The sequence below is a fragment of the Cnephaeus nilssonii genome (assembly GCF_951640355.1).
Source record: "Cnephaeus nilssonii genome assembly, chromosome: 11".
Lineage (NCBI taxonomy): Eukaryota > Metazoa > Chordata > Mammalia > Chiroptera > Vespertilionidae > Cnephaeus > Cnephaeus nilssonii.
The window spans coordinates 19,424,918-19,439,127 of NC_137082.1; the positions used below are offsets into that span (position 1 = coordinate 19,424,918).

General features: G+C 42.7%; 1 protein-coding gene across 4 annotated transcripts in view; it reads left to right on the forward strand.

Moving 5' to 3' along the window:
• Positions 1-14,210, forward strand: part of KIF16B (kinesin family member 16B) — a 277,041-nt gene that overhangs the window by 207,819 nt on the left and 55,012 nt on the right. For all 4 annotated transcript variants that reach the window (XM_079784761.1, XM_079784762.1, XM_079784763.1 and 1 more), the window contains exon 23: positions 4,362-4,484. In XM_079784761.1, coding sequence (XP_079640887.1) covers positions 4,362-4,484 — 123 coding nt within the window. The remainder of the gene's footprint in view (positions 1-4,361; positions 4,485-14,210) is intronic.

The following is a 14,210-nucleotide window of genomic DNA, read 5'->3' on the forward strand; positions in this document are numbered from 1 at the left end:
TCTTCCCCTTTTGAAGGAGACAGCCTGAGCAGGAAGAAAAGATTCTAATCTGAATATCGCAAGGTAGCCTGTGTTCTGCCTGCTTCTTTCCTCTGAGGAACCAACTACAGTGTTTCCCCAACAACTGGAAAAAAATAACATTTGTTGCCACAGAACATTATTTCCTTGAAAGCTTCTGAAAAATATTCCTTTGTACCTTAAAAGATAATATTTTTAATGTATAGAAACGTAACCCCGATTACTAATTATGTGCTTTTCCCTGACCTTTCTCTTCTAAATAGCTCCACAGTTCATTTAAAACCCCTTGAAGTGTCCTACGAAGTTGCCCCTGCCAGATCTGCTAGGAATCGTGCTTCTGAACTGCCTTTCATGGCCCTTTGCCTCCTTCTGCGATGTGTCACCACCTCCCCTTCCAAGTCCAAGAATCTTCTTTGCTACATGTAGAGAAACTGTGACTGATTCCAAAATAAATAATTACATGGAAGTTTAAAAGCTCCCTTAAGTAATGGGATAAAATATGATACAGTGTACTTGTCTTGTATAAAACTCAAGATAGTCAAGATATAGCTATTTTCAAATAAAATACAAATTTAGGAGACAGTTATGTGAGTTCTCCTTCCTGCATTCAGGAAAAGGGTAGGAGCCTTTCACACTACATCCGAGACTTCTACATTCCTCATGCAATTGACTCCAAAAAGTAACTTCTAAAACTTACGATGGATCCGAGATTAGATGTAGACACCCACACACATTTGATTTTTCTTCTGTTTGCTTATACTTTGGCTCTGATGCCTTCAGATCTTTATTCTCCAGTTATTCATGTCTGCAGTTTTTCTTTTCTCTACACTTAATATTTAGTTACTTTGAAATCATTGAGATTGAAGCCAACGGGTGAGAGCAGATGGTCTCACAGTATTTGTAGTCTCCAACATGCAAGATTCTGCAGAGAAATGTCCTTCTTCTCAGCAGAGGGCTTTGGTACACTTTCCTGTCTGATCCTGACAGGGGTGGTGTCTCTTGTAGCCCATCTAGACCCATTGCTTGAGCTACCTGTGCAGGTGCTGGTGTGTAAGGGGCCACCCTAGGTTTAGGCGAACAGCATAAATAAGATAAGATCCAATTCCTCCCAGATCACTGGTCCCTGCTTAACTCATACACCCAGTTAGTGAAGGCAGGGATTTTTTTCTAGTCTATTACCTTACCCACTTGGCCACAACTACACAGGTGTGTGTTTTGTTTTTTCTTTAATGGATCTATGAGCCTGAGCTTCAAACAACTTTCTTTTCATTAGGGATTGATTTTGCAGTTACATATTCTTGGAAATAAAAAACTTTCTAGTCTTAAAAGGCCTATATAGACCATCAGTTCCAGTTTTACCCCACTTTGAAAGTGCACTTACAAAAAGAGAAAGTTAAGGTAGCATTTACTAACTTTAGAATGTAATTAATCTAAAGTGGAAAAAAAAACAACCCAAACCTTTGTTCAAAACATAATGTAATTGAAAAAAATTAAAGGTCTTAGAAATTCCAGATACTTTGTAAAAGTTACTTTGTACTTCCATGATCTGGCTCTTTGCATGGCACATAGTTGGTGCTCAATGAAAGATATCAATATTGATTGTGTATCCAAGGGGTGCCTATAAGAAAAGGCATTTAGAAAGTTAAAGTTGTCTCCATTGCTTAGGTAACAGTGTATCTGGGCCATTTTGACTGCAGTTCTTCCTCAGTAAAATTCATGGTATTTAGATAGCAATGTACATATTCATAGTTTTTCTCTCTCAGTGCCCCCATCACTTAAAATCCTGCTGTAATGATCAGTTTACTTGTCAGAGTTTGCCTCAGCAGAAGTCACACAGGGCCAGACACTGCCTTGCTCATGGTTGGGTCCCTGCCATGTCATTGGGATTTGATAAATATACCCCCTTCCACAGACACAGAGAAACTGAGGGACAGAGGCTATGGGAGAGTGTTGCTCAGAGACCACATCCTCCCACAAGGATTTGATTCTGAATGTCCTCTTTCTTGCTCTGAGTTTTTGAAGTCAACTGATTGCTTCAGGGAAGCAGGTAACTGTAGACTTTTGATACCAAGTGTATTGCCCTTGTTGGTATTGTCATCCGTACCGTTTTGAGAACTGATAAAACACATTGTAATACATACACTGTTCCTAGTTGATCAAAGAAAAAAATACTGAATTGCCCACCTTCCTTCTTCCTTGTCCTCATTCTCACCTCATTGGAAAAGAGCCTGTAACTGTGCAGAGATGGCTCCTCATCAAATCAGCGGTAGTGTTGTCCCTTAGGTCTAGACCTTGAGGAGCATCCAGGTTCCTGCTAAGGTAGAGCCAGTGGGTCTTTAATTCTCAACTGGTAATACCAGTTGGTAGCTGTTACTTAAAATTCCTTTGGTGGCATTCCCTTTTCCTGAAGTTGTTTCAAGTTACAGTGCGCTCCCTACCCCTAATCTAACTCCCAGCGCGCGAGCACACACACAAACACACACACGCATGCACATGCACATGCATACAACAAGTGGAATTGCCAAGTAAATGTGTCAGATTTTGAGGAGAGATTATGTTCCTACTCGAAAAATACAGTTATTAAGCACGGCATAGAAGGTTTTAGGGCTTAGGCAGCAGAGCAAGAACTTCATGGGTAAGCCATCATTTACAGGTCAAAAACATTTCTTAACAGTAAATGTGTTCTTTGAAAAGAAAGAAAACCACCAAATTATTTCTCTACCTTTTCACTTTTAAATTGAAAAACGTATTTCATGTTTCAGGAAATGTCTCCACTTAAATTTGGAACTATGCTATCAGTGAATTGAAAGGTTTTTGGCCATGTACATGTTGAGAAACTCGCTTTTTAAGAATTTCCACTACAGTTTTTGACATCAGGTGCACCATTATGATAAAATGAACGGTTCATGTTTTGGGTGGCCAGCCACACAGGGAAATCAAGGTGCTCTAGAAGACTCGGAATGTCATATGATGCCCAAACCTTTACACCGTCTGCTAGGTGACAGCAGTAATCTGCAACCAAGTGTACGCCTCTGTGTCACCCAGAAATCAGAGCACACTCTCCCTCAGTGATCACATCCTCCGGCTGGGATTTGATTCACACACACACACACACACACACACACACACACACACACACGGTTAGGTTGGACCTTCCATGTTACACCTGGCTGAGGATCCAAGGAGCCCGGACCCCCTTCTCTCTAAGAGAAAGGGAGTGAATTGCCCCCTGTTTTCTTCTTAGTCATAGTAGGTTACACTGCATAACTGTGGCGTTTTCATCTTCAATTCTGAATATACTGAAGTGTTCAGTAGCTCAATGTATGAGATGGATGAAATTATTTTAAAATTTCACTATAGCAGTATGGCATAGCTGTGACATAGTTGAGCTAGGTTAGCCCAAGTTCAAATGCTGGCTCTACTTCTTACCCCTGTAAGTTTCCTAAACTCTCAGTCTTGGGATCCCATCTGATAAATAGGGTATTGTGAGAATTACATGCAACAATGCATATAAACCATTAAGTGAAGTTCTTGGTATATAGTGGGTATTCAACAAATGCAACTATAATTATGATCATACTTATTTTATTACTGCTATTGTTTAAAAACCTATTTTCATATATTTTCTAAAGCCCCAGGTTAGTGCAAATGATAAGGATTGTTCAGAGACTTCCATTCACACTCAAGAGAACTCATTTTGAAGATTTATTTTTTTCCATAATGCCTATTCCTCAAACCCCTCTGGCTTCCCACCATCCAGACCATAAATAATTGTCAGGGCCAAGTAGATTATTAATCAAATGGAGCCTAAAGAAAATACTTGGGATTTGTTTTAATTGTGGCTGAAAGAGCTTTCCACGCTACACTGGCTTATAAAAATGCCTGGAAGTTAAAGATGAAGTAATTTTGAGTAAAATCTCCAGCTTTTGGAGCACTATGTACAGCAGCCTGAGAGTCTGTGAAGAAAAAAGAAGTCAGATAATCAAGACTTTTTCAGAGAGGAATCTGTTTTAGACCAATTTTTTTTAGAAGTTGGGATATGTAATCTGTCCCTTTCTTCATTTGTTCTTATAAATTGGAAGGAACTTCAAAGCCAAACAACATTTTGAAGTGCTTTTGCCCTAACTCTTGGGAATAATATACCTAAAGAACCGGTCTTTTGTTGTGAGAGAGACTTAGCATTTTTCTTTCAAAGGCAATCATCATTTTTCTAAATAAACTCCACTGGTTTGATGCTCTTTTCTCTACTTGAAACACATTTTCTCCTGTCTGCCCAAGCAGGGTATTTGCAATTGAGTGATCTTGCTTCTCTTTGTTCTCCCCATTTGATGTGCCTTTGATAGCGGATGGTTTCTCGCTCTTTGGGAGCAAGTCCAGATGACCTGAAGGACCCAATTAAAATCAGCATCCCTCGCTATGTTCTCTGCGGTCAAGGCAAGGATGAGCACTTTGAGTTTGAGGTCAAGGTAAGTGTCCCTTCTTTGCTTTTCTTGAGGAATGGAGGCTTGCAGCCAGGCAGTGCTTTCCTTTGACTTTTTTTTTTTTTTTTTTTTTTTGTAAAAGGAGAAGAGGATACATGTGCATATCTTGTTTTATAAGCTACTGGCCATGCCCTTCTTTAAGCCAGTATGTGAAAGTCTTAACTGTGTAACACATGGAGAGAAGTTATCCCATAGAAGGTGTTGGTGGTTGGGGAGTCAGGCAGACAAGGAAGTTGCTATCACTCCCCAGCTCCACAGGCAGGGTGACCAGCCATCCCAGGGGACTCAGGATTTTCCTGCATCTGCATTGAAAGGTCCATGCCCTGGGACACCTGGTGTGCCAGGCAAACGGGATAGGTGGTCACCCTACCCAGGGGCTTGGGCTCAATGTTCTTATCAATCAAAATGGGAGTGATACTATTTATGTCATGGGATATCAGTGCATATAAAGTACTGAGTATAGTGTCTGGTATGAGATAAATGGTTATAGCTATTGCTATTATTTCTATTGCTGTTTTTATTGTTGTTTCTATTATTACTAACAGAATGTTTCCTAATCTGTTTTAGGCATTATTCAATTTATAGAACTTTTCAGGAAGAGATGTGTCTGTTTCCTTACATCATACTTTCCAAAATAATGATTTCATCTTATTCCTAATTTATTTCTATTGACTCATAACAGGCACTTCATTAAATATTGTTGGCCACCATCCCCTCCTCAAGGAATTAATGAATAATCACGCTTCTTCATTTTCAAGGGTAGAGGAGGGTACTGATGTAATGACATTCACCAAAGTCAGCAGTATATGGCTGCACAAAGGTGTTCTCAGAGGGGGTCTTGGTCAGATAAACACCAGGCTGGGAATCTGGATGCTGACTTTTAGGCTCTGATTCTACTGAAGTTTACTGAATGACCCTAAGTGTTTTATCTTCCCTGAGCCTGTTTCCTCATGGGTAAAGTGAGGACATTGGATAGTACCTTTGATTTTCAAATTTCTTCTTAGCTAAGCCCTTGGTGGAGCTGCTACTGGGGGGGGGGGGGGGGGGGGGTTGGAGGCTGAGGAGGGAGCCTGAAGCCGGCCCTCCTCACTTCCTGCTGCAATGAACCTCCAGAACCCCGGGGCCCTAGGTGATTCCTCCCTTTAGGCACGCATGTTCTTTCAGTCTCCCTGGAGAAACAGTGCAAATAACTGCTGCTATACAGTGTCCTTGATCCAGTAATCCCCCTGCCCCTGATTTAATGCCTTGATCCAGTAATCCCCCTGCCCCTGATTTAACGCCTCATTGCTGCTCAGTTCCTTTTCAGCCATTTGAAATTGTGTGTGTACATGTGTGTGTTGTGTGTGTATGTTTGTGTAGAATTCCTATTGTGCATACATGTACTGGTCTATACATATATAGACATAATTTCTGAAGTTGTGTTTGTATTATATCCCTATTTTTAAGTAGAGGACAAAGACTGGCTTTTACCAGCTCAGATTTTTGAATTCTCCAAAATAGAACTCACAGCCCTGGAAGGCATGCGATAATTTTAATGGGCCTAGATTTATTTTATTTTATTTTAATAGATAAATGTTTTAATAAAATATAACTATTAAACCAATTTCATGCATAAAATTTAAGACATGGATACTTAATTATTTTAAAACTGGGTTGATTTAGTATGATCTCATTTATAGGTGGAATCTGAAAAACAAACAAAAGCCCAATCTCATAAATACAGAGAACAGACTGGTGACTGACTACCAGAGGAGGGCGGGGGGGCGGGGGGGGGGGGGCTGAAGGCGGGCAGAAGAGAAATGGGTGGAGTCCAAAGGCGGCAGTTACAGAATGAATACGTCCTGAGGAATGTACTGGACAGCATGGTGACTATAGTTAACAATACTGTATTCCATATTTGAAAGTTGCTAAGAGAGTGAAAAATTTTTATAACTATGTATGATAACACATGTGAACTATATTTATTTGGTGATCATTCGCAAGATATATGTACATATTTAATCACTATGTTGTATACCTGAAATACATTATATTGTCAATTATATCTAAAAAAGAAAAACTAAGTTGATTTAAATAAAAACTTCAGGCAATTAATACTCCAGGCCATATGCAAATCTGGCCAAAATTATGAAGATGCTACTGTAAAGGCAAGTTAGAGAAACCAAGTACAAAAAATCACATGAGGCCTTTTAGAATTTAGGCTTTCACTTCAAAATATGTAAAGTCCAAATCCAAAGAGTTTTGCTTTCTTTGAAGTTAACCAAGTCAAGTTCTGAAAGCATGTCACTGTTCTGCTTCCTCTTTATGCTTATCCCGCTGCTCCCCTCATTAGCACCAGGAATGGTCTGGGAGGATTTGCCTGGAGAATTCCTAGCTCCCATGTGAGCAGGGCTGCCTGATGTGTTCACAGGGGTGCTAACATTCTCTGGGTGTCACCTCACATTCTCTGGGTGTTACCCAGTCACAGAAGTGTCAGGGCCCAGAACTAGAAGCAAGCATAGCATGAATATGCTGTCTCTCCCTTAACAAAATGAACAGAAATGGCTGAGCTCCAGCAAAGGCCTAGCTGCTGGAATAGGGCTGGGTGACTGCCATCCTGTCCCATCTCCTCTGGTACCCTCAGCAAGTCAGGCAACCTCATGTACAAAGGTGATGATGAAACCACCTCTGGGTATGCAGAGTGCATGAGCTTAGCTACGGAAAGTGCTCAGAGCAGTGCCTGCCACATAGTAAGTGCTGGATAAGTGTTTGTTCTTAGAAATAAATTAATTAATTTTAAAAAGGTTATACCCTTGGAGTCCTCTTAATGACTCCCAGTATTCAATCGTGTCTTTATAAGGATTTTGTATTTTCCAGGTTTCTTTTTTATTATTCCCCCTCAACATTCCGACTTTTAACATTAAGTATGCAACCTTCTCCGTCCATCATTTGACTATTACATGCAGAGGCAGTGTTTTCTAGAACAAATAGTCACACTTAGGAAAGAGCTTGGCTACTCCTAGTTCTTCTCTTGGTGAGCCAATGGCTTTAAGAAGTCTAAGGTAAAAAAGTATTAATTTCAAAAGAGTCGGTTCTATTTAGTTTTAGATCTTCTTACAAAGAAAATCTGTCAATGTATATAGATATGCTATTACATTCTATCCTTTAGAAAAATCTTTGCTGCTTCTCCTTAAAAATATATAATTTTGTTTTTCCTCCATTCTCCATGATGCTCTTAACAATCTTCTGAGGTCCTGAAGGCACATAGCAGGGCATTTTGCCCTCTGTGATCAGCAGGGCAGGGTCTTGACACCCTGTTGACTGTGCAACTTGATGGTGTTTGCTGCCAGTTCATCTAGCTCAGATGGCAGGCCCTAGGGAGCCTGGGAAGAGATGGCAAATGGATGTGTGGCTGCCCTGGAATTCACCTTTCAGCTCTTCCCAAACCCTCTGGTTCCCTCAGCCTCCTACCTTTTTCTGCCCACCCTTATTTAGATAAATTTATTAGTTATTTAAATCATTCCTTCTTCCTGGCCATTTTCATTTTCATCTCTAATCTGGTGACTTCAGTGGTCTGTTCATTGAGGAATGGAGCAGTGGTGAGCCTTGGACTGGAATGAGAAAGGGATGCTCGAGGTAGGGTTCCGGGAGTGGACTTTGGGGGAGAAAGTGGTTCTCTAATGCTCACCTGATCCTTGATGGGGCCTGACGGGGTTTCTATCCCTGGGCTTTAAAATGAGGAAAACATAACTTTTCATGAAACTAAAAGATATTAACTCGAGAAGACTGTCTTATAGCTTTTTTATTTTGGGGATTAAAGACAACTTTTATGAAAAAAAAAAAAAGGTGAGAATAGCTAAGTACATAGGTTTTTGTTTTTTGCTCACATTTTTTCAATCAACTCTGTTGAACCATAATATACATGCAGTGAAATGGACCCATTTTAAGTGTAGTTTGATGAGTTTAGACGTATGTATACACCCATGTAACCAATGAAGATTTAGAACTTTTCAGTCATTCCAGAAGTTTCTAGCCAGCGCCTACGCCCTGCCACAGGCGAGCGCTCATTTGCTGTCTGTGGGTCGGAGGAGTTGTGTCTGTCCACACCTGCCTTGTAAGTGGACCGGGCAGCACTTTCTCTTTTGCGTCTGGCTGCTTCCACTTTACATGGTGCTTTGGAGACTCATCTGTGTAGTTGAGTATAAAAGTAATTTGTTTCTTTTAATCACTAAGTAGCATCGTCTTATGTGGGTGGATCACAATTTGTAATTTGGTGTTTGTTTTAATGTCCTTATTTGACAATACAAAAGTGGTCATCTCCATGTTGCACCCCCCTCTTTATTCTACTGGTCCTTGGAGGACACAGGCCTGGGAAGCCCTGGGTCAGGACATCGGTTCCCATTGTCCATCCAGTTACACCTTCCCGTGCATCCCATTAGCACGTCCTTCTGGGACTGTGTCCACAGTCACTTCCAGAGCTGGATGTCCTGCTCGCCAATGGAAGAGACAGGCCGAGAAGCTGAGGGCTGCCAGCTGGGCTGCTCGCTAAGAGCACATTCGTGCTGAATATCACCGAATGCCCCGCTGGTCGCAGAATGTCCCTGCACAGAACATGCTGGCACCCAACGGCAGGTGACCCCACTGGCTGGACTACAGCAGTCATTTTACCTCCTGCTTCAGGTGCTTCTCAGTGATTGATGTGTGAAATCCATCACACCGCATTATTCTTCCCTTTTTCAGTTGCTGAGGGTTTCAGAGTGGGTAGAATTTTATTTTTAAGTGACATTTCAGCGTGATGCAAAACACCGGCCTAGGAACTCGGTGGTTAAGGCTGATAAAGTCTGTCACACTCCTGTTATAGAAATAAGCTGATGTTTCCAAAGTTGTTTGAAATGTCCTACCTTTTATTTTACATATTAACATGGTAATATAAAGAAACGAGCCCACACTGGTGTGTATTTTCAAATATTTTGTTTCCTGAGAGTTTTTATTCCTGTGAAAACTGAAAGTAATATTTCAAGATTGTCTTTGGGTACCTTCCCTAGAGCAGTGACATCTGCTGTACCTCCCATCGCCTGGTTTACTGCTCACACTTGTGTTTATTGCTCGCCTTCCCTATAGATGTGCACTCTATGGGGCCGTCAGTCTGCAGCATTGGGTGCCCAGTCCTCACCCAGGGCCTCGCTGGAAATGGTCACCCAGGGGAGGTTGCTCAGTACCATGACCCACAGCCCTGCCACAGGTGTTCTCACTGGACACAGCCTGCTTAGAGCTTCAGGGATATGGTGACCATGTGTCCTTTGTAAACAGCCCCCCCAGCCCACTCCCCTTCCTGCTATGGGCCCCTCATGTTCTGTCTGCGGATGGATTCAGTCATTGGTTAGTCTTTTTGTTCCTTGCCTTCTGCAGGATGCGGCTGGCTCTCTAGCCATCCGGTGAGGGTGTGGGGAAATCACGTGTCTTGACTGTGTTTGAGTCCAAGACAGCTGATGCCTGCCACCTCCCTGCCTCCCTCCCACCTTGTCCACTCTGCCCTCCAATATACCTGTGCACGTGTACATACGCATACATACACACCTGTGCGCGCGTGCACACACACACACAGTATGTGTGCACACATCCTGGCTCTGGCAGTCGCCAGCACCCAAAGTATAGTTTAGTTTTGTTCTGGGTTGTCTGCAGAGAGGGGTAGACACCCTGCCCACTGTCCACCCCTGGGTCCACGTCTGGGCACTCTCCAGACCTTGCTCCTGGGAGTGCATGGCATCGCATCCTCTCCTTCAGGAGCCTGGCACCTGTTACACTCCCCCATGCTGTTCAGGTCCGGCGGGCTCTCCTTTCCTAGTGGGGCTGCCGGAAGTCAGCCCTTTTGTCTGGAATCACTTTGGTCCATCTGCTGACCAGGGCTGCCCTTTACCTCAAATAAACAACATCCAGACCCAACCTGTCCTAATTTTAACCATCTGATTCTTGTTGAAGGTACCATTGTAGCAGTCTCCTCCTCTTGCCCCAAATGCCACCTCGTTTGGCTGTAAGTCCTGGTCAGTGTCCTGAACAGAAAGGGAGAAGCAGAGAGAACAAGGATAATGAGTGATAGCATGAAAGTGTGACCTAAAGGGAGTTTCCAGCAGGCAACCCACAAATAATTCCAAGGCAGTGGGGTTGTTCCCTTTCCAATCCCGTGGGCTTAAACTTGTGGGGAGCCCTCTCTTCTAATTCCAGTCATCGCGGCCCTGAAACTGGGCGGTGCTCAGCGCTCTCATGTCTGCTGGGCCCCCCTAACAGAGGGGCCCCTGAAGGTGAGAAGCTGTGAGTTACAAAACTTCACATTTTAATATCTTTTATAACTGAGGGACCACATGACAGGGACTCCGGTACCAGGTCTGGTGGCACTTCTTAACTTAAGGCTGTGAGAGCAAACCGGTGGTGGGTGATGCTTATTATTTGGCCTGAACAGGTGTTTAAAGTTTTGAATAAGTTGTCAACATTTAAAACTTGGGAGAGCTGACATGGAAATCCAGGTTTGCCAAGTTTCTGTAAAATGTCAGACAGCACAGGAACCCCGGGCCGACATTCCCACAGGGCAGCACTGACCCGAGCGCACAGGGGCCCCTTCGGGTCAGGCTTGTGCTTCCGCTTTGGCACACACCCCGGAGCCCCCTGTCCCAGAGGGGGTCACCTGCTAGAGGGCTAGCCTCTAGGTTCACACAGAGGCCCCAAGCCCTGTACTTAGGGGCTCACAGACCTAATGAAGTCCCTGATCACGCAGTTTATTAAATCAGTTTAAACGCCTGCAGAGAAGCCTGGGAGGGAGGGGCAGGTGGGCAGAGCACACTACCTGACCCAGGGACACGCCACGTTCACCTGTCCTCTCTCTGCCACCAAGGCCTTTCCCGCTGTGCTTATCAGGACAGTTTTGAGCAAGAAGCCTCGGCAGACACAGGGTACCCAGGGCAATGCGCGCTTGCTCTGTGGGCACATGGCTGCCGGTGGCGTGCTGAACAGGTCTAATTCTCACATGCATTTCTTGGGTAAAGCACACGTGGGACCAGCATGGGACCAGGCTGGTTGTCACCAAGGGTCGTCAATTCAGCGTTGACATAATGGCCCAACGTAGGCATGACCATGACTTAACACTTTCTGTATCTAAGTAGCATTCCTGTCGTTTCTGTCATATTTATTTCTTCTATGTTTGGCATATTATATAAGTTATAGGGCTATGTTTAGCACATCTTACGAATTCTGTTGGGTCTCACAAGCCGCTTGCTTACTGGTTATCTGTTCTCACATATTCTGTGAGATTTGCCTGTATTGCATAAGCTTCCAGCTTACTTTCTGGCTGTGTTTAGCCCTTCTCCTGAGCTTCATCCATCCTCTGAAGCATGGCAGGATTGAATGAGCTCAAATAATATGCAGGTGCCTGCTGTGCTCCCTGTTATCTTACAGTCGCGGGGCCTCCTAGAGTTTCCTTCCTGACTGATCCCTATAGGCATTTGAGTTTGCAGCATCTTTTCAAGGGAGGGCACGGACATCTATCAAACACCTTCCTCATCCTTTCAGGCACTTTGCCAGACATTTCCACAAATGAGAAAAATGAAGCAAAATGGGGGTTTTACTTGCATTTAATGAGTTAGGAAATTATGAGTGACTTGCCAGAGGCCACGCCGCTAGTAAGTACATCCAGGTACCGAATGGCCATGTGAGATCTAAGTCTTCTAAGCCATACTGGTTTCCTAACTTACTCATTTTAATGCACCTTCTAAATGTCTCTGATGTCTTCACTTTTTAGAAGTTGAGGCCATCTTTCAGTTTTGTCCCAGCCATGGTGGCTGTTTCCAAATCCTTGCGTGCTCCCAAAATTTGCTGTTATCTTTGTGTGTGTTTTAACTGCTGCTTTTCAATTCTGGCTGAGTCATGGGTACCCTCTAAATTGGGGCAGTTGCTAAGGCTTGGGTCAGCCTGGAGCATCTGATGGTGGAGAGGCCTGTCAGGAAGCATGAGGAGGAAATGCCCAGAAAATTGGCAGTTAGGGAGTTAAAGCAATCACATCTACAGCCAGAGAAATTTCTCTTTATTTGGCGGAACAGAAATGAGAGCCATTCCAGTCTATTAGATAAACTGTGCACTAATACATCTTTTAGAAATACCCCCAACGTGATGTAATACAAATGTTCAGAAGGATTTGTGTGTTGGCATCTGAACGTCTGCTTGTTAGTAACTTGATAGATCATCTTCCCGCTGTGTTTTAGCGTAGCTGAGATAAATGAAGTGTTGCATATGGTGTGGTCCATTTAGATTCAAATATTCAGTTTGTGTATTATTTTTAAACATAAATAACAAGTGAAAGAAATAGCGTTGGGATTTGAAGAATCGTATTTTATCCTTGTTTTTTTTTTTAGGCACCCCTCCCATCTCTTTGAGAACTTTGTCTTTCACTGAAAAAAGTTAAGAAAAAACACACACATTTATTTTCCCTGTGTTCACACAAAGCAACAAATCTTTTCTATTACTTTTTCTTGGGCAGTGTGTTTACCTTCACAAAGTAATTGCTGCACGTCTGAGAAATGATGAAGAAAAGAGATTGAATCACAAGCACAGAAGAAAAGCAGTCATTACCTTGTGGCCATGCCTTGAATTTCCACTTCATTTTATTTTCTTCTATAAGAATATGTTAATATTTTTTCTTAATTTCAGAATTTGGGGAGTTTTACATCTCGTCCTAGAATAAATTTCTCTCAAAATAAATCATAAAATGGGTTAAACTCCCCTTCTTGCAATTGCTGCCCATAGATACCCTTGCCTTTTACTATTGCATCATAGAAGACCTTTCTCTAGGAGCCAAGAATTGCCATGTATTGAGTAGCCAAACACTCTGCTGGTTGCTTCACATTTTTTTTTAGTTCATCTGTGGGTTAGGTATTGTGAGTCCATTTTACAGATGAAAAAAATGAGGCCTGGAGGAGTTGCTTAATTTAGCCAAAGCTACACAGCTTATTTGTGACTGGGCTGAGTCAGGATCCATGTCTGTCTCCATCCAGAGCTTTATATTCTTTCATTCTCCATTGGTGACCGGTAGAGAGTGCATTCTGTGCATTGCCTCTGAATATTTGGATAATTTGAAGGAAAATTGCCCAGGCTGTCATTCTCATAATTTCCCACAGTTTCAAAGTAGAATAATTCCCCTTACTCTTCACTTGCTTCACAGAGGTGTTACGGGAAGGGAGAAGTACTTATTAGTAATGATCTTGGATTTGAAAGGCATCCATTGTATCAGAATCTTAGGGTCTTTGTGCATTCTTTCAGATTTGCCTTCAGACTACAAAATAAAGTAAATATACTCACATAAATGACATCCCTGTTTTGAAGGTGCTGAAGTTGAAGCATAAAGCAGCCGTTACTCTTATTGTAGAAGGCTGAGATTTTGGTCAGCCAGAAAGCCCTGTTTGATTTTGCATCACTTCCTAGTTTGGGGCTTGGTATCAACCACGAGGCTCCTTTCTTCATGACACACCAGCTTTAGACCAGGTTCAGAAGCCCAAGGCCAAGGGCACTCTCTGTGCTTGTTGATGATACATCTGCTCAGATGGATGTCTGGACAGTTTCCTGGATAATAAAGCTGAATAATCTTCCATCTGCACAGGTCTCCTGTTTTCAGGAATCTTCATTCTTCAAACTCCATACACCTCCTCTCCATGATACCAACAGGCAGGGGCAGATCTGGCATTGGAGCTT